At 44.4% G+C, this 21,188-nt stretch overlaps 1 protein-coding gene across 1 annotated transcript in view; it reads right to left on the reverse strand.

The window, feature by feature from the left end:
* Positions 1-20,533, reverse strand: part of ZNF638 (zinc finger protein 638) — a 91,359-nt gene extending 70,826 nt beyond the window's left edge. The window contains exon 1 of the mRNA XM_075261817.1: positions 20,153-20,533. Coding sequence (XP_075117918.1) covers positions 20,153-20,259 — 107 coding nt within the window. The 5' untranslated portion in view covers positions 20,260-20,533. The remainder of the gene's footprint in view (positions 1-20,152) is intronic.
* Positions 20,534-21,188: the final 655 nt, after the last annotated feature.

Below are 21,188 nucleotides of genomic sequence, written 5' to 3' on the forward strand. Positions count from 1 at the left end.
CACTATGTTTTATAGATAGGTTCGTAGGAGTCCTAAGAGTATTCTACACTATGTTTTATAGATAGGTTCCTAGGACCCCCTAAGAGTATTCTACACTATGTTTTATAGATAGGATCCTAGGAGTCCTAAGAGTATTCTACACTATGTTTTATAGATAGGTTCCTAGGAGTCCTGAGAGTATTTTACACTATGTTTTATAGATAGGTTCCTAGAAGCCCTAAGAGTATTCTACACTATGTATTATAGATAGGTTCCTAGGAGTCCTAATAGTGTTCTACACTATGTTTTATAGATCGGTTCCTAGGAGTCCTAAGAGTATTCTACACTATGTATTATAGATAGGTTCCTAGGAGCCCTAAGAGTATTCTACACTATGTTTTATACATCGGTTCCTAGGAGTCCTAAGAGTATTCTACACTATGTATTATAGATAGGTTCCTAGGAGCCCTAAGAGTATTCTACACTATGTTTTATAGATAGGTTCCTAGGAGTCCTAAGAGTATTCTACACTATGTTTTATAGATAGGTTCCTAGGAGTCCTAAGAGTATTCTACACTATGTTTTATAGATCGGTTCCTAGGAGTCCTAAGAGTATTCTACACTATGTATTATAGATAGGTTCCTAGGAGCCCTAAGAGTATTCTACACTATGTTTTATAGATAGGTTCCTAGGAGTCCTAAGAGTATTCTACACTATGTTTTATAGATCGGTTCCTAGGAGTCCTAAGAGTATTCTACACTATGTATTATAGATAGGTTCCTAGGAGCCCTAAGAGTATTCTACACTATGTTTTATAGATAGGTTCCTAGGAGCCCTAAGATTATTCTACACTATGTTTTATAGATAGATTCCTAGGACCCCCTAAGAGTATTCTACATTATGTTTTATAGATAGATTCCTAGGACCCCCTAAGAGTATTCTACACTATGTTTTATAGATAGGTTCCTAGGAGTCCTAAGAGTATTCTACACTATGTATTATAGATAGGTTTCTAGGAGTCCTAAGAGTATTCTACACTATGTATTATAGATAGGTTCCTAGGAGCCCTGACAGTATTCTACACTATGTTTATAGATAGGTTCCTAGGAGTCCTAAGAGTATTCTACACTATGTTTATAGATAGGTTCCTAGGAGTCCTAAGAGTATTCTACACTATGTTTATAGATAGGTTCCTAGGAGTCCTAAGAGTATTCTACACTATGTTTATAGATAGGTTCCTAGGAGTCCTAAGACTGTTCTACACTATGTTTTATAGATAGGTTCCTAAGAGCCTTAAGAGTATTCTACACTATGTATTACAGATGGATTCCTAGGAACTTTCAGATAGCGTTTACTTGATTCCATTTACAAATTGTGAAAATTCCTAGAAAGAAGAAATAATGACTAAGGTGTACGAGAAGTTTTCATAGCCGGGTTGAATAATGGAGCAGGTCAGCTGAGCACAGTCAAAGCTGTTTTGCTTCCTAAAAGGAATGTACTGGATGATACAATATCTACTGGCATAGGCCACACTGAGTCACCATGTAGATACTTCTGTCCAAAGTACGGAGAGAATCAGAATGCACAGGAAGGTGACAAGCAGAGTGGACACAGCTGACGCTGCAGAAGGTGTCAGTCTTGTCAGTGCTCCAAGAAAATGGAGCTTCTTATCCATCCCCTGGTTAACAGCAAACCAGAGAGTCAGAATACGGATACGATAAATCCAGGGTTAAAACCCAATGTCAATTTAATTATATCATCTCGTTCTAAATCAGGTCCAGATCTAGTTACGATATTTGGCATCTCCTTACGAAGAAGCATATGGTATACAGTCATGAAAATGTCCCTGGTTTAACTGAACCTTATGCCAGAAGATGAAGCGCTCAAGTAAGCTGTGACAAATAAGCCATCACCTGTAGTTTCCTCTGAAGACCTCACGTATCTCTAAATCTGGCCATGCACATTAGATGGCAGCTGATTACCAATTGTGTATGGGAGCCTCACAAGTCTCCCCTAGTGTTAGGGTAAGTTCACACAGAGATTTTTGGTCAGGATTTTGAGGCCGTATCTGCCTCTCTCATTGAAATAAATGGGAGCCGCTCAGATCTTTTTTCCGGGAGCCGGAAGTAAAAAAGAAGCGAGATGCTCATTCTTCAGGCCGAGTTGAAGGTGTCTATCTCTTCCAGTGCCTTGTCTGTGGGGCCACCAGATTACAAATGAAGGGTGACTGCATTGCAAATATTACCGCCATGTTGGTACTGAATCTTGATCTTGGCTACCCGCTATCTACCTTTATCCAAACAAACATGATCCAAATCAGGTAGAGAATTTGGCTCCATGGAAGAGTTATGCAATCCATTCCAAGGCCTTCCAGATCACCATTCCTGAAGTCTTTCCCCTACAGAAACACAATCATGTTCACAGAGCCATTGATAAACCTACTAAGGCCTGGAGTTTTGTGACAGTGCCAGGAATGGACCATTATTGTACACCTCTAAACTTGCAGTCCATAGTCTCCAACCACATGGATGCTTTAGTCTCAGCAGCTTCAGTGGAGTCAGCGCCAGGCCCCGTCTTTGCAGATGTTTATGAAATGTGACAGAGAAGAAGATGATGTCATCCACATATATTAGGAACCTCTCAAAGTTCATCTGTCCCAGACATGATTCCAGACTCTAGAATGTAGCAGAAACATTAGTAAGTTCAAAGGTCAAGCAAAGGAATCCAAAGAGTTCCATACCTGCCAATACCCAGTGAACAGGTCAAGGGTGGAGGAGTTCTTGGCTTGATCCATGGCTGTCAGGCAAATTGGGTAAGCATTTTGTCCACAGTAGAAGCATTGAGACCACACACTTGAATCTTTTTTAAGAAGACTTTCCAACAACTCTTGGATTTATAACCCAACATGTGCTTCAGCGGTCTTTTTACTTTCTGGAAGATGGCAGGTGGTTTCCTCTATTTCCTGCATTTTCTTGATCTCCTTTGAGGAGTCTTCGCATGCCTCTTTGTTTTCTTCAAGGTACGAAACATAGTAATCAGTCCAATATCGCTAGAGTTACAAGAGAGTGATTTTGCGGCTGGAAAATCACGGCCGCAAAATAACGCGGCGTATACGATCCAGGATCCCATAGAAATCAATGGGAGCTTTTACGGCGCTCAAAATCTCACACGTCGTATACGTGCCAGGTCACGCGGCCCGTTACTCCATGTGAATGGACCCTCACACAAGGTCCTTGATCTTTCTGTAGTTTAATAGGGTTTTCCCATCTCAGTGTTTGCCTGCAGTCTGCTCTTCTCACTTCCTGTATTTCCCTCCTCCCACTTGCTGAAGAAGTATCACAACACTTATGCAGATAACATAATATGCAGATGCTTGTACAGAATGGACTCAGTGTTATCTGTGTGTTTACACAGAGAGATAACAGACTTTATCAACAAACTGCAATGAGCTGAACAATTGTCCTGCCGGCAAGAGTAGTGAGTAAGTTATGTCACTTGTCCTATAGGTCCGTGGTTATAGGAGGAATAAGGTCACATAGCAGGCAAACAAAGCAGCATTTTAAAAGCAATATATCTAAGAAAAGTCTTCAATTTACATAGATAGGATCCTTGAGATGGGACAACCTCTTTAAGCATTGGCACCAGTTCTTGGAGTCTTCTAGTGAACTGAAGGATCATTTCTTATATTTTTTGGTTTTGTGTGAAGAAATGTTACAATAGCACCACTACCAGCACTATGTATGCTATGTCTCTGTATACAGTACCTCAGCGATTTGGGAGATCTGGCCAAAAATCTTCCAAACAGTTTCTTCCTCAAAAGTGGGACAACAGGGTAGAGTTTAAGTCTACCCTGTGATTCTTCCAGCAAGAATTGGTCCCCAACAAACCTAAGCAAGTAGGAACAAAGCACGGCTACTGGCATCATGGGATACTTGAGTAGTACTTAAGGTGGATGTAGCTTTTTCACTCATTACAATGACATGCTACTCCACTCGTACTGCCAATATGTAACGTGTGGCAGACCATGCAGAAGAACAAAACATACTTCTTGAGCTGAAACTCTCTTTAAATCCATAGACTTTGCACAAGTACAATTCGGATGTACCATCATACTGATTTTGAGATTTAGAGTGATGAAGGAATTTTTTTTCCCTAACATGGGGCATGTTACATATGTCTGTCTTAACCTAAGTGTCTATGTGGGTCACAGTGGGGTCACCCTTTACCAACACAGAATCCCACAGAAGAGACCGAGGTAACTTGTGATGGCTAACCACTACGTCTCGGTTAGCAGGATGAGTCTCCTAGAATTTAAGTCTGTAACACCCTAACCCTCCATAACATCCTCCCATATAGCACTCTGCATGCGGCCCTAAGTTACATGGCATTTGAAGTCTCTCCGTTGATCCCTTCCTATTTGAGTGTCCCATATCCTTGTAAGTTGATAGATCTTCATTTTTTGGTAATATCCATCAAGAGATTGTCTGACATGTGAGAAGCCTACATCTGTTTCCAGCGATGATGGAGTGATAAATATATTTACTTTACAAGTTCATTAACCTTTCACCAGAGAGGATCTTGTGACGGGGCTCAATGGCCAGGTACCATCAATCACTAGTCCTCGCTGTTCACCGGACAAGGGTTCGTCTAAATTAGTAAATGCTACAGGTCTATATACTTTATATATTGACTGCATATTGGAGGTGGCTCTCATCATATTCATGAATAGACCTTTGGTTTCCAGTACAATTGCTCGCCATTTGTAGTAAGTAGTGGATGCCGCTATAGGGTCTTATAGAGCGGAGAGCTGCAGTGACGCATGGCTCCATCCATTGCCTCGGCATGCTTTAATAACCATATTTATTCAGACAGTAAAGTTTTTTTGCATTTTCCTGGATCAACTTGGTAGGGTTATAGGATGGACTTGATGGACCTGTGTCTTTATCCATCCTTATCTGCTGTGTTACTTCAGCATCAACTCCTAGTTTTAGGGAATTCTGATGAGGATTGTACCCAATCACAATGAATACCATAAGGTCAAGACCAGTTGTATCGGCCACGGCACATCCAGAAGCTGCCACCAGCTGATCGGCAGCCGTGGCCTTAGAAAATATGGTGTTCAATTCTGTCATTAAACCATCAGCTCTGTATTATCAAGAGGGTGTTGTAGGGTGCAGTGAGCCCTAATATCCAGACCAATGATCCACTACACAGTATGTGCTTTATGCCGAAAACCTGCCTCCTAGGAAAGCAGATTTTCCAGAAGTGGGTGCTAAATATCTTTTACAGAGAAATGTAATATTTACTTGTGGGAAAATCCCCATAAGAACCACAGATAGAGGCATACCTAGGAGGACGGGAAGGTGATGTGCCCTACACACAATACACAGGGTGTGGGGGTGTCCTGGGCTGGTCAAACATTCTTAGTGAATTTATCACACAGTGATATGCTTAGAAGAAAACCATTAGCAACAGCTGATTTCAATGCACCTACGAAACAACAGCACCTTATTTAGCAGCAACAGGCTGTTTTATTAACCTGAAAGAGGTGTCTTTATGTGCTGATCAGGGTTGGAACTCTGTGCTGAGCAAGGATGGTTCTCTGTGCTCGGCAGGGGTAGTTCTCTGTGTTGGGCAGGTGCAGATCTCTGCTGGGCAGATGTGGCTCTCTGTTTTGGGCAGGGGCGGTTCTCCGCTGCAGAGTTCTTTGTGCTGGGCAGGGGTGATTCTCTGCCGGGCAGTTCTCTTTGTTGGGCAGGGGCGGTTTTCTGGGCTGAGCAGGGGTGGGTCTTTGTTGGACAGTTTTCTGAGCTGCGTAGGGGCGGTTTCCTTCTGGGTAGTTCTTTGTTTTGGGCAGGGACAGTTCTCTGTGCTGGGCAGTTCTCTGTGTTGGGCAGGGGCAGTTCTCTGCTGAGCATGGGTGGTTCTTTGTTGGACAGTTCTCTGTGCTGGGCAGGGGCAGTTCTCTGTGCTGGACAGAAGAGGTTCTGTGTGATCACCTGCTGTAGCAATCAACGAGTTGAGGTCAACTGAGGCTAGCTAAATTGCAAGAGACTGGTTGCCACTTTAGTTCTTCAGACTCTAGAGAAGCACTTAGAAGGTTGGATGCCCAGGCCGTCCAATAAAATAAAGAAGACCAGATCTTGACTTTGTGATCCTGAATCTCCTTTAACAAGTCCCAGTACAGAGGTTTTTCCCCAGAGTGTACACTGTCTGACCTGAGCTCACGTTGCTTTTCTCATGGACTTCATGTTATGTTCTGCAGTTTCTGGCTCCTCGTTCTTCCTGGTCCTGGCCTAGTAGTTATCTTGTGGATATTGCCAGTGTACCCACATGCTCAACCAGTGGCGTAACTAGGAATGGCAGGGCCCCGTGGTGAACTTTTGACATGGCCTTCCCCCCCCCCCGACCGACGCTGAAAACCTCAACCAACTGACCCCTAATGCCGCCGCCACCCCACCCCCACCTCCCACGCGCATTTCTGCACACACTATAATATCCTATATTGGTCCCTGCACACAGTATTATGTCCCTATAGTGGCCCCAGTACACAGTATTATGTCCCATAGTGGCCCCTGCACACAGTATTATCCCCCATAGTGGCCCCTGCACACAGTATTATGTCCCATAGTGGCCCCTGCACACCGTATTATGTCCCCATACTGGCCCCAGTACACAGTATTATGTCCCCATACTGGCCCCAGTACACAGTATTATCCCCATAGTGGCCCCAGTACACATTATTATATCCCATAGTGGCCCCTACACACAGTATTATGTCCCATAGTGGCCCCTACACACAGTATTATGCCCCATAGTGGCCCCTGCACACAGTATTATATCCCATAGTGGCCCCTGCACACAGTATTATGTCCCCATGTCCCCATAGTGACCCCTGCACACAGTATTATGTCCCCATGTCCCCATAGTGACCCCTGCACACAGTATTATTCCCCATAGTGGCCCCTGCACACAGTATTATGTCCCATAGTAGCCCCTGTACACAGTATTATGTCCCATAGTGACCCCTCCACACAGTATTATGTCCCATAGTGGCCCCTGCACACAGTATTATCCCCCATAGTGGCCCCTGCACACAGTATTATCCCCCATAGTGGCCCCTGCACACAGTATTATGTCCCATAGTGGCCCCTGCACACAGTATTATGTCCCATAGTGGCCCCTGCACACAGTATTATACCCCATAGTGGCCCCTGTACACAGTATTATACCCCATAGTGGCCCCAGTACACAGTATTATGTCCCCATACTGGTCCACTACTGTTACTTACCTATTTCCGGACTCCTCTGCTTTCTCCATTGCTGTCGGCCATATTCGGGGACGTCATGTGACCGGGGCCCTGCGTCGCGGGTCATACGATATCACACAAGTAGGCTGAAGCCTGCCCGGAGCCTGGGGAGGTAAGTAACACAGTTTTTTATGTTATCTTACCTCTCTCAGGCCTCCGATTGTTATACTCGGGAAACCGAAAAGACCCCTGAGTATAATAGTGCTTGTGCGGCCCACGCCTTCTCTTACCGATCCCGGCCTCCGGTAAGTATATAGGGCCCGTTACTGGCTGGAGTTATATAGGGCCTATTAAAAAAAACAAAAAACGCAGTGGCAGCGGCTGTTGCTGGGCCCCTAATGTACCGGGCCCTGTGGCAGCCGCCTCCGCTGCTACAGTGGTAGTTACGCCCCTGTGTTCCACTACAAGCATGTTGCTGATGTCCACAGGTGGGGTCCTGCCCCAACCCACATGATCAGAGATAATTCCAATCCAAGAAACTTAATCCCTTGGCTGCTTCAGTCACTTTATTATACAATATTATATTATATGACTGGATGTTCAAGTCCCGGAACTAAAAAATAAATAAATAAAAAAAGTAAATACAAAAATGTATTAACGTAATGCAAAAAAAGTAAAGTTATGTTATATGAATTGGTGGAGTGGAGGCCGGCAAGTGGAGCTAATTTTTGGATGAAGAATTAAGGAAAATCTTAATTTTTGCCCCCAAAACCTTGCTGCTCCTTTCTCCTGGGCACCTCGATTGAGAAAATCAGTTACTGTGTTTCAACAATGATCCATAGTCACATCATTTGATAAATACATTTTGGTAACCCCTTTTTTTCCTAGGTTCTTTATAAGGATAGGTTTCTGGTGCTGTAGCATGATCTGAGCCTTTATACGATCGATTCCTGACATACACCACCAGACTGTCTAATCCCCCGGAGACACATGCTGGCTATTTTTACATTTAATTGCGAGCTCCTGCACAGGGTGCCAGATTTTTACTAATAAGTTAAACTGGCTGGCAGAGGAAGATGGAAGATGGCTTCTCTCCGGGCCGTGAGCCCTATTGTTAAATCGTCCATATTACGTGAGCCCATAGAATATTTAGGGATCAAGTGCAAATCCAGTGTTCATTATTAGGGATCTGTATACACTTAGCTTTGGTGTGTTTATTACCTGTGATCAGTTTTTATTCTTTTTATCTGACGTGTAACATCGCTGTGTTGTTTGGATTGCTTATTCGTTTTATTTCATGCTTGTAATCTCTTTTAGGTTAATGTTTTGCAGTAATGTATGGTATATGCTTATTACTACATGACAGATCAGAATAGCCAAATGCCAAATGAGGTGCCAAAATTGGTACAGACTCTAAATGAATTTTTTTTCCATGGACATAACCATATTAGAATGTGTGGACATGCAGCACCCCGGAGTGAGCTGCTATTTTTTGTGTTTGTCCTTTGTACCTGCAGGTTGTCTTGGTCTGTCCTGTCATATGTGTTTTATGTTGAACGTAATTGGTATTGTGTTTCCTTGATATATTTTTCCCCCCTCTGCAGTTCAAATGGTACCTTGGTTCAGCCCTGGCCAATCCCAGGCTACTGGGCAGGGTGTGACACAGATTCTAGTCTCCTAGAACTACATCAGTCACCAGTTCAGCCCCTAAGAGGAATTCTTCTTGACCCAGGTTCATCCGGAGACATCCCCTGACACAGGAAGAAAATTTGGTGCGTCTCTGAGAGACATCTGTCATCCATGCCAGTAGGAGTAACAGGGGTAGCTCATTCAGGCCTAGTTTCCAGGTACCCATGTCCCTATCAGGACTCTTTGCCCAGCTACAGCCCCTATCTACTGATGCTGGGAGTGGTGGTGGAAGTGTATTTCTGCAGAGTCTGTATTATCCCTGACAAACCTCCTATGACCAAGGCATTGGGAATTGAACTGTATCTGTAACCCATCTGCAAGCTGCTGGTGAAACTGTTCATGCTGTTAATAGAGAGTTCTTTGGTTTACCCTGCAACACTGAACTCCTGAGTTGTTGCTGGCATCACCACCAAGAGCCCTTCTGAACACCACCACACCAGCTCAGCTATGAGAGGTTCCCTCTCCCAACTAGAAGTGCCCCGGGGGAAACAAGACCACTATCATCTCCATCAGGTAGTGATGCAGGACCCCTCCTTGGTTGTGTACAACCCTGGAGAGGGATTGGGGTGAGAGCCAGGAGCGTCCCCGGCCTAATAGGTGGCACGGCCAGTGTCACTACAACTCCCATCCTCCAGTCTCCTGTACTGGGTTGCTGCAGACACATAAAAGTTAAAGGGGTTATCCAGTTTAAAAAAAATGTGGCAAATAATAGGATACCTGAATACAAAACACTTCCTAATATAGATTCTGTTTAAATTCAGTATTGTTTACCTAATTCATTTTCAGGTCATTGACCACAGTTGTGACATTTTGTTTGCAAGCTCACTACCCCTCCAGGTCAGTGGTTCAGCAAGCAAACAATACGTCACAGTGATACATGACCTCCTTGCCCCATGACACTTGGTCAGACATGCTGAGATTGAAGAAAAGAGACACATGACAGATAATGTGACACAAAACAGACCCTGCAGACAGAGGAGAGTGGAGAAGGAAGGAGCACACCGAGTGAGAGCAGGCAGATGAATCACCGGAAATGTAGTTGTCTACAGATTTGCTGCATGTAAATAACAGTGATACAAAGAGCAGCAATTCAAATAAAGCCAAGCAAGGGGTGCACAAGGGAAAAGTGAGGATTTATCATTGCTGTGGATGTATTTGCAGTAAATTTTTGCAGAATTTTGAAGATTTTCTCTAAACTATCTTAGTGGTGACATTTGTTGTCTTGATCAGTTGCCAATGAATACGATCGTGAAGGAAGATACTTTCTATGGTCTGGCCCTTGTCAGAAACTCAGCATGTTGCCTTTGTTGTTTTCGGGCTCTCTTTTCAAGCATGTAGTGTCCCTGGCTGATAACCTGTCCATAAGGAATCATGGCTGGCTTTCTGACAAGTTCCAGACCTTAACAAGTTCCTGCATTCATGGTCATATCCATTGGCAACTGATCAAGGCAACAAATGTCACCACTAAATCTTTAAAAAAATTTAATTCTTCATATTTGCAAAAATGTCTGCAGGTTTATACATGATTATGTTTGTGGAAAGACCTCCTTAATCCATACTTCTAACACTAATTCTTTGTACCCTCATATAGTATAATGCTTCCTGTGTGCCACCACAAAGTATAATGCAACATTAGTAATTCAAGACTAACTGAAAACAGGGCAGAGAGGGAGGCTCTTGCTGCAACCAGTTGTCTTACAGTAGACAGGGCAGAGGGGGAGGCTCCTGCTGCAGCCATTTGTCTTACAGTAGACAGGGCAGAGGGGGAGGCTTCTGCTGCAGCCTGTTGTCTTACAGCAGGAAGGGCAGAGGGGGAGGCTTCTGCTGCAGCCTGTTGTCTTACAGCAGGAAGGGCAGAGGGGGAGGCTCCTGCTGCAGCCTGTTGTCTTACAGCAGGAAGGGCAGAGGGGGAGGCTCCTGCTGCAGCCAGTTGTCTTACAGTAGTCAGGGCAGAGGGGGAGGCTCCTGCTGCAGCCTGTTGTCTTACAGTAGACAGGGCAGAGGGGGAGGCTCCTGCTGCAGCCTGTTGTCTTACAGTAGACAGGGCAGAGGGGGAGGCTCCTGCTGCAACAAGTAGTCTTATAATAGACAGGGCAGAGGGGGAGGCTCCTGCTGAAGCCAGTAGTCTTACAGTAGACAGGGCAGAGGGGGAGGCTTCTGCTGCAACCAGTAGTCTTACAGCAGGAAGGGCAGAGGGGGAGGCTCCTGCTGAAGCCAGTTGTCTTACAGTAGACAGGGCAGAGGGGGAGGCTCCTGATTAAGTCAATTGTCTTACAGTAGACAAGGTAGAAGGGGAGACACCTGCTGCAGCCAATTGTCTTAAAGCAGAAAGGATGGGCAGGTGGGACTTCTGCTGCAGCCAGTTACCTTAGAGCAGGCAGGGCAGAGGGTGCCCTGCAGCCACCAGTTGTCTTTCAGAAGACAGAACAGTAGGGGAAGGTTTCTGCAGCAGCCAGTTGCCTTACAGCAGACAGAACAGTAGGGGGGGGAGGCTCCTGCTTCAGCCAGTTGTCTTACATCAAACAGGATTGAGAGGGATACTCTGGCTTTCTTACAGCAGACAAGGAAGAGGGGAGAGGTTCCATCTTTAACCAGGTGTCTTATAGAAGACAGGGCAGGGTTGTCTTATACCCAGAACAATACATAGGAGAGGGCTAATCTCCTGGGACACACAGAGAAGATTTCTTTATATGTTTCTTAGATTTAATTGTAATATGAGCCAAAATAGGATAAAAAAAAGTGAAAGGCTTATGACAAGTTTTTTTGGCTTTTTTTGTGCATTTTCTATTTTGTGTTATGTTACATATAATGATTATTGTTACATTTTGTACATACAGATGTGGTATATCTATATAGACTCTTCTCTTTGGAATAGTCAGCCAGGACACTTAGCTTAATAATAGTAATAACTGTGCTGAGTTGCTGATAGATAACCTTGCACTGATGAACTTTCTGCATCTCCTGAACAAGGCGGTATTTATTACTGAACAGCTCGAAGACATTGCACCTAGTAGAGGTCAGGGACAAAATCGGTTTATCATATACCATCGATGTATCCAGCATGATGAGCTCAAAAATCATAAAAATAACCCAATACTTCTTGCTAAGTAGGGTGTAGTCTGGTAATGAGGTAGTTTACTATGGGTGTGAAGTATGGAGGACTATTTTATGGCTTGGCAGCTTAAAAAAAAGATGACTAACAGAAAAGTAATGTGTGTAAACACAATGTATTGAGAACAGTATGTGCGGGTATTGAGTATAACAGCCGGGGTACAGGTTTCCTTGCAAATAGGAATTTGACATTGTATCGGAAAAGGTTCACTTTACTTCTTTACTCGTTATCTACTCTTCTCTGTTTAAGGGTTAGTTCACATCTGCATTTGGTAATCCGTTTCGGGAGTCCGCATGGGGACTCCGAACGCACTACTGAACGCATTGGCAAGTGGTGTGCAGTGAAAGCACGCGGATCCCATAGACTATAATGGGGTCTGTGTGCTCTCCGCACGCTGTCCGCAATCACAAAGTACTTTTCTGTCCGCATGTAACCTGCACCGCGCGGAGAGCACACTGACCCCATTATAGTCTATAGGGTCCGTGTGCTTTTACTGCACACCACTTGCCAATGCATTTGGTATTCCATTCGGGGGGTCCTCATGCAGACTCCCCAACACGAAGGGCATCACACGGCTGTTTCGAATGCATTGATTTCAACATGTCTATTTACATGCCCGTTTTGTGTCTTTCTTTGTCTGGACACTTGGACCCAATGGAAATCAATGAACTGATATCTGTTCTACGTCAGTGGGTTGGGTTGAAAAGGAAAGATCAAGAAATTCATCTGTTTTTTTTTCTTTCACCGACGGTTAAAAACTGATTCAAAATAAATGACACTCAGCCATCAAAAACATAAAAACGGAACACATGCAAAAGTGGAAATGTACATCTGTTTTCAATGGCCATTACGTCCTTCAAAAACACTTTAGTCGTGTGAATAGGGCTGGTTTCACCAAAGCGTGTTCACACGGGGGCAAGAGGGGGCGTTTAATCCACGTCATAATCCGCCTCTTCAAAACAGAGGTCTACGTAGACCCATAGCTTACTTTTTTCCGGAAAAAAGAAGCGAGATTCCCTTTCTTCAGAAGGATTCCGTGGCTGATTCAGCCACGGCATCCGCCTCGTGACAGCACCCTCCGGACTTGGCCCATTGATTTGGGCCTACTCCAGAGCGGGAAGCTGCGACTCTTGCAGCGTCCCACATCAAAATCAGAACCAAAATACGCCCCCCTTGCCCTGTGAGAACTAGGCCTTACTTCCCTGAACAGTATGTGAGCAGACAGACTCATGTATTATAGTTATCTATGAGGCTAGGAGCCCATGCCTCTCTGATAGATATTGTCCTGTAGTACTCACAGTATGGCTGAAAACATTTGTCCCTGGCATCTACATGGCAGACACTGGTCATTTGTTGGCCAAAACAGCTGTTTTAGTTGATAAAAATCTATTGTGCATGGCCACCTTTACTTGAGTGTGGGGTTGGCTTTAGCCTTCTGCTGTGAGCGGGTATTTTGGGGCATCTCCATATGTTGTATGTACAGTTGGATGTTTTCTTTGTTACTCTGTCTTCTTATAAACATTCTATCATCTGATTTCCACCACGTACAGCAATACCAACAGGGTGCTGGTTCAGCAAATAATCTCTCTGCTCATACCCATGTAACAGGTCTTAGGTCTGAGTTGAGGCATTAGAATGGATGGGCTAGTTTATGTGGAGCCAGAAAAAAAGTTACAGAAATTGGGCTGTGGAAAAATAGAGGAATTTTCTACCAACTCCCCTGTCCTGTTCATCACAATCAACCAACCAAGAGTCAGAGCAGATGTAGGAGTCAGAGTTGGAATATGGAAAAAGGAGTCAGCAGTTGGACCTATCAACTCCACAGTGCTGATAGAACAAAAAAACCTCATCGATACAACAAAGCTGTACTACGAGTCACTCTGATTCTCTATTACAAAGCCATAAGCAAACCTTCATAAGAGAGTAGAATTGTAAGGGAATTGCTACTTTGGCAATTCTCTAGCGCTGCTGCTGGAAGAATGGAAGAAGGGAAGAAAGAGGCAGTGAGTCCTAAACTTGACCCAGCCCCTGTCCTTTCCTACTTGCCAGAACTGCCCTAGGCGACAACTTGGTAACAATCCCTTCTCTGAATAAGTGTAACACAGAACAAGACAAGACAAACAACAAAGAAGAAGAGTCAGCAAGCCAAAGGCTCGATAACAGTCGAGCAAAGCAGTACAGAATCGAAATCCAAGAGAATAGTTAAAGGGTAAGCAGAGGTCAGAACACAATAAGAGCAGAATGAGGAGCTTAGCAGGGACAAAGTCACAGGACAGAGTCTCAACAGCCAGTAAACCTGTGTGGGCTGATGACCTGTATATAGGAAGTCCAGAAAACCTGCCTTAGACTTGGTTGTCAGACAGTCTGTCAATCACACAACAACAAAAAACTCTAAGCAAAGAATCAAACTGAACACGTCTCCAGCGCCGCAGTGTGCGAGCGGAGGGTGGCGCAGAGAACCGATAGCATCATTGTATATCATACATGTATGAGAAGATATCCCAGCCACAATAAGGACATCATGGCTGTCTGTCTGACCTTAGGTGCTACATTCACGGTCATATCCTTTAGCAACCGATCAAGACAACAAGACCGTGACCACAAGATATTTAGAGAAAATCTTTAAAACTCTGCAAAATGTTTCATTACTTATATTTGCAAACATGTTTAACTTTTAATTTTCTACAAATGTATAAATGGTGATGGGTTACATGGGAATATCCCTTTAAGCTTCCTTCTGATTCCAACTCCACCCAAAATTGGCCCCGACTCCACAGCCCTTTCTAATAGGCCTTTCCCTTGCAGTAAATGACAATCTGATAAAACTAACAGTGAACCCGTCAGAATGTGGACCCAGATTTTCATGCGACTGTCATTTCCTGGTGAAGCATTTACTGGACTCTGCTGAGAGTCTGGTCGAAGGCTTTACTAGCTGTGATTTATGTATAACATGTGTGGTGTGTGCAGTGTCATATGAGAGTATTGGATAAACATAAATGAAATACGCTTCATGCAGATCAGAGAGCGACACTTGGATGTCACTAGTTCTTCCACTTACAGGGTTATGACCTTGTCGACAGACTGCGCACTGCACTCTCCTGTCACTCTCACCGGAGACAGTCCGTGCCTCTCAAATGTAAAAGCTGTATTATGCACCTCTAAATTTGCACCCTGTATTCCAGTGCACTTCAGATTAAGACTAGCATATAACATGCCAGTATTAAAGGGGTCACCCTCCCCAAAGCACACAGGACTCCTCACGGATCAGCTATTCCAACAACCCCTTTAATAGATCCTCATCCATGTATCTATTCTGTACCTGTATATCAAATATGGATGATGTCTCTTGTATTGTAAGTGTGGCTATTGCTATGGTGTGACGTACCAACTGCTGCGGTATATTCAACTCATCATTATGGCTGAGCCGATCTTGAGATTTCAGGATCGTTTTTAAAATCCGATTTTCGATCATTTTCCATCCGATCCCGATCGTGAATTTTTTTTTTTTTTTTAAATGTAGATTGTGAGACCCACATAGGGCTCACAATGTACATTTTTCCCTATCAGTATGTCTTTGGAATATGGGATGGAAATCCATGCAAACACGGGGAGAACATACAAACTCCTTGCAGATGGTTTTTTGCCCTTGGCGGGATTTGAACACCAGGACTCCAGCACTGCAAGGCTGCAGTGCTAACCACTGAGCCACCGTGTGGCCCCTTCCGATCGTGAAATTTGCTCGATCGCTGATCGGAATCCGAACTTTCCAGATCCCGATCACTCAACCCTAATGTTAGCTTTTCCTACAATGATTGGCCAGTAGCAAAGCATTGTGGGAAATAACCTCCGACCTCGATGCCGCCGGAAAAGATCGGGATCGGAATTCCAATCACGATCGTGAAATTTTCTCGATCGCCGATCGGAATCCAATCTTTTCCGATCCCGATTGCTCAACCCTACTCATCATCCTAAACACTGGCTCTATTCCCCAAGAGAAACTGTATATGATAAATGTCCTCAACTGAGGTCTCCAGGATGTCCAGTACAACTAGTTTTATTACAAATGCAGGATATTCTGGAACCTGCACCTGCAGTAAAAGCACACGGACCTCATAGACTATAATGGGGTCCATGTGCTTGTTGCACACTGCCTGCACGAATCATGCGACTCACAAATCATGGTGAACTACTTTCCTGTCTGCAAGATCCCTGCGGAGATCTGGCAGCAAGCACACAGACCCCATCATAGTCTATGAGGTCCGTGTGCTTACACTTGCGTTTGGTATTTCGTTCGTGGGGTCTCCATGCAGACTCTCCCCGGACGGAATACAAAATCAGATGTGAACCAACCCTCAGAGTAGATGGTTTGGCTTATACACTCTACAGCCCTGGATATCTACTCTATGAAGCAGATCATTAACCAGGCCAATTATTGTCTGTATTGTCTTATAATTTCATGTCTGTAGCCCGCATAGATTAACACTGGTTAAAGCAGAGGGGCCAATACTCACAGATCTCACTTTAACCAGTGTGCAGGAGATCACGTGCAGCCGTCAGTGCAAGGAGAGGAGGAAAGGATTTTATTATTCTCCTGTCCCTGTCACTTCAGATAACCGCAACGGTGCAGATATTAGGGACTTTTGTTCATGATATCACCTCACCCCCATCCACCCCTCCTTGAACGCCATAAACCTTAAAGGGATCCTATCATTAAAACTCAATTTTTTGTGACTAACACGTCGGAATAGCCTTAAGAAAGTCTATTCTTCTCCTACCTTTAGATGTCTTCTCCGCGCCGCCGTTTGGTATAAATCCTGGTTTTCGTCAGTGTGCAAATGAGTTCTCTCGCAGCACTGGAGGCGTCCCCAATGCTGCGAGAGAACTCTCCAGATCTGCCTCCATCTTCTTCTGGAATGACCTCTCTTCGCGTCCTCTTCCAGCGGTGGCTTCAAACGTCTAGGCCTAGTTGGCTTTGCCCTAGGCCCGAGGCCTAGAAGTTTGAACCCTGTTCGGAAAAAGATGCATGAAGAGGACGTTCCTGCAGTCGGCTGCCCTAGGCCTAGGCGTTTGAAGCCACTGCCGGAAGAGGACGTGAAGAGAGGTCGTTCCAGAAGGAGATGGAGGCGGCGGCGCCCCCAGTGCTGCGAGAGAACTCATTTGCACACCGACGAAAACCGGGATTTATACCGAACGGCGGCGTGGAGAAGACATCTAAAGGTAGGAGAAGAATAGACTTTCTTAAGACTATTCCGAAGTGCTAGTGAGAAAAAAAATTGAGTTTTAATGATAGGATCCCTTTAAAATTGAGATGCCAGAAGTGACATTTTCTGCTATTTATTTGAGCTATAAGTTCAAAATTTGCAATAAAAAAAGTAACATTTTCCAGAGAGTTTTTGCAATTTTAATGTAACTGCTAGGGGGTTCTCCACATTCTAATATTGATGTCTGATCCTTAGGAGAAGCCACTGATATTAGATCTGCAAGGGTCTGACGGTCGAGACTCCTCCAGATTTGCGGTTCAGAGACAGAACGACTCCTGTTCACATGGCGGAGGCTGTGTTGCTTATTTGTGGTATGAACCATAGAAGCAAGTTTTGGTACCTGGAACATCGCCGCAATACCAAAACCCACTGACACAAATCATACGTCCTGCACGTAAACATTACCAGGATCCCTGCTGTCTGTAAACAGCAGATCTGTTGGGACCCCCGCCTAAGGATAGGCCATTAGAAACTGGCTAACCCCATTAAACATGAGGCGTTGTTAGATTCAGTCCAGTTTGGGCAGCTCGGTATAAATGTGGTGAGTACTTTGCATGTATTGTATAAGTTACTTAGTTATACTTAGGTTCCACTTTAGCCTTGTAATACAAGTACTGCATATTGCCACTTTATAGAGCTCCATTCACTGTAACAGACGCAACATGTGCTCCGCTATATCTTCAGCAGGGGAATTTGATCCCGCGCTAGACCCCACTAATCTGATTTTACGACATATCTTGTTAACTTGCAAAGAGTAAAGGTCATGATGTCAGCATATTGTACGTCCAATATAGCATGTATAGGCTGGAACACAAATTCACAAATGTGCGAGGGCCAGAGTGTCAAAACCTCACACATTCTTAAGACTTAGTGGTAAACCCTCAATGATTTTCTTCCTAGATTGTGACCAGGGTTATGGACATCTTATTGTCAGCTATTGCCCCCTCTCCAAGTGTGCCCTCCGAGGGGCGTCAGATGGTCTATTCCGAAGAAAGTAGAAAAAGGCCTATCGTGCTCCATTTCAACAGAAGGAATCGGAAGTCCTGCAGAGGTACGTCCATCACACAATGCACTGGGATGATACAGGGATGTTACTCGGAGCATCAGCCAATTGTATTCTGATGCAAAACTGGCCCCAATGTGGATGGGGTCTAAGTCTAACCCTTAGGGTAAGTTCACACTGAGTTTTTGGTCAGGATTTTGAGGCCGAATTTGCTTTCAAAATCCTGACCAAAAAGACGGCTCCCATTGAAATCAATGGGAGCCGCTCAGTTCTTTTTTCCGGGAGCCGGAACAAAAGAAGCGAGGTGCTCATTCTTCAGGGCGAGACACCTTGCGATTCAGCCTGAAGACACTCCCTCCTCCATTCATTGGGCCTAATCCGGAGCGGAGTGAGCGACTGGATGCCGGTGCACCACATCGGCATTCAGTCATGGCTACCCGTTTTTTGGTCCAAAACCTGAGCCAGGACCAAAAAACCCAGTGTGAGCCCGGCCGAATAGGTAAGCAAGTTATATTGCAAGAGTATTTGAGAAAGGATTCAGAATAACTAGTAATTTGTTAGTTTAACCCTTTGCTTCATTTAGGCTAAGGAGTCCAGTGGGCGGTCTGACTCAGTGACAAATGAAGGACCGCCCACCGGACTCCTAAATCTAGAGTGATACTAATATATGTTACACTGTATCTTTTTCCATGAATCTATATATCGCTTTAATCAGCTCTTTCCTGCTTTATTATAGGATGGCCACAAATGTAACAGGTTCCCTTTAAGGGTCCATTTACACAAAGTTATTTGGCAAGGATATTGGCTAGGAAAAAAAATCCGCTTCAGGAATTAGGAAATGTTTTTTTCCTCCAGCACAGTGTATGGACCTAGCGGTTTTTCCATGTGGTTTTTGTAAATTCCCTGCCCAAATCCACAACGTGGATGACGCAGGGGTGCTCGGAGCACAGTAGGAGCGCCCCCGTCCTCCGTGAACATTAATCTGCATTAGAAGAATCCAGCTTTTTCATGAAAACGCCGACAACATAACTGAAACAAAAGCTATGCCTACAATACGCAAAAAAATAAAAAAAATTCCAATGATAGACTCCCTTTAATGTCTGTTGCTCTGATCCTGTGAAGGATGAGAACAAGAGACATTAATAATGGTAGTGTGAACCTTGCCTAACCCTACCTGACACGGAAGTCTGAATACATTGTATTTGTCTCTATTTACTGACAGCAAGCAGAGATGGTAAAGATGGTCTGGTTATCACAAAGTACAAAACTTTTCATTACACGCTAATTTCGCTTTTTGTCTCCAAACACCGTACTACAGCCCTTTTAGGATGGACTTACACGACAGTAAGTTTAGTCCGCCATTGTGGGTTCTCAATTGTGGACCATTTGCGGACACATTGTATTCAGTGCGGCCTCTTACACCATCGCATATTTCATCTGTGATGGTCCGTGCTGTGACCGGGATCCGCACTGAATACCGCAGGTCCGCAAAGTCACAGACATCACAGCACGGCATAGACTGTCCCATAGAACTCTATGGGCGCGTGCCGATGGACACGGACGTCTGCGGAATGGCTTTTCGAAATGAAATTTGAGTTGCTGATCAGCAACTTGCGGACCGCAAAAATCACTCCGGTCGTGTAAGACCTGCCTTAGCGTTAGATGATGGTACTTATGGATATAAGAATAATTTCTCAGATAACAAGGTTCCCGCAGAGTTCTACCATTCCATACAAAGAACTAATGCTAAATGTGTCTATAAAACAAAAACATTTCACAAGTTTCTTGACCCGTTGACTCCATAGCCTTCCTCAGTCCTCTCCTCTCCATACGACTAGTTAATAAAACTATTGTTACCTCTGTCTTGGATCCAGCGGCCTCTGGCCATGGTTCACCTGTGGATCTCCTCCATCACAATGGACGACGCATTCTTTACCTTCCGAAATTTCATTGTTTTGTTGCATTTTTCCATTCGTGATGCCCCTTTGTGATCATTCAGTTCACAGAGCCAACATTGACCAGAAAGACAGATGGACCAGGAACCGGGCCAGAACCTTGCCGTCTCAGCTGACCGTCCATATGATTTCCTGGAAGTTAGAAGGGTGCCAGACGTGTCGAGGTTGGTGGCAGCTTGCACAATTCTGGGTGTATTGTTGGGTCGCTCCAGGACTCACAATCCATTGATGAGTTAAAGAATAAAGCAGGGACTTCCTCTAAGCTGCAGAAAGTCTCCCCCAGCGCCCGGGAAGCTTAGCAGCTTTTCCACAGTACGACAGACAAGTGAATATCAGCTGTGGGATGAGATCTGTGCCGGACAGAGAGGGCTGGCAGCTGTGTGCCCATAGGGAAGGCGTGTCCATGAGATAGACACTGGCATCTGCAGGCTACACAACCTATTATAGAGCAGGAAAATGTACAAATTACCCAAGGGGCAGAAAATAGAAAGAGCGACCCATCATTGATGCAATGTAACATGTATTTATGAGGTTAGAATATTAGGAAAAAAACATTCCTATCCCTCCGCAACAGCAATTATGGGTCCGCCGTGTCTATTTAGTGTTAGGTTACACCACTGTTACTTGTATGGTGTATAGTTCACTACTCGGACGCGCTGCCCTCGGCCTGGTATTACAAAGCTTATGACCTCCATGTATATATGACATTATATTATCTGTATACCAGATAGCTGCCCTGCACCGATAATGACATGGAAATGATTATACACATACATTACTGTGCAGAAAATGATCCAATCCTTCAATCTACAGAACTATGTAATGCTCCGTGCACACTGATAAAAGTTGGAACCAATTGATTTCTACGGCCCCATAGATATGGAGCATGTCCTATACCTGTACGTATTTGCTCAGCCCATTCACTAATACCCCGTTCA

This window comes from Leptodactylus fuscus, chromosome 1 (genome assembly GCF_031893055.1).
Source record: "Leptodactylus fuscus isolate aLepFus1 chromosome 1, aLepFus1.hap2, whole genome shotgun sequence".
Lineage (NCBI taxonomy): Eukaryota > Metazoa > Chordata > Amphibia > Anura > Leptodactylidae > Leptodactylus > Leptodactylus fuscus.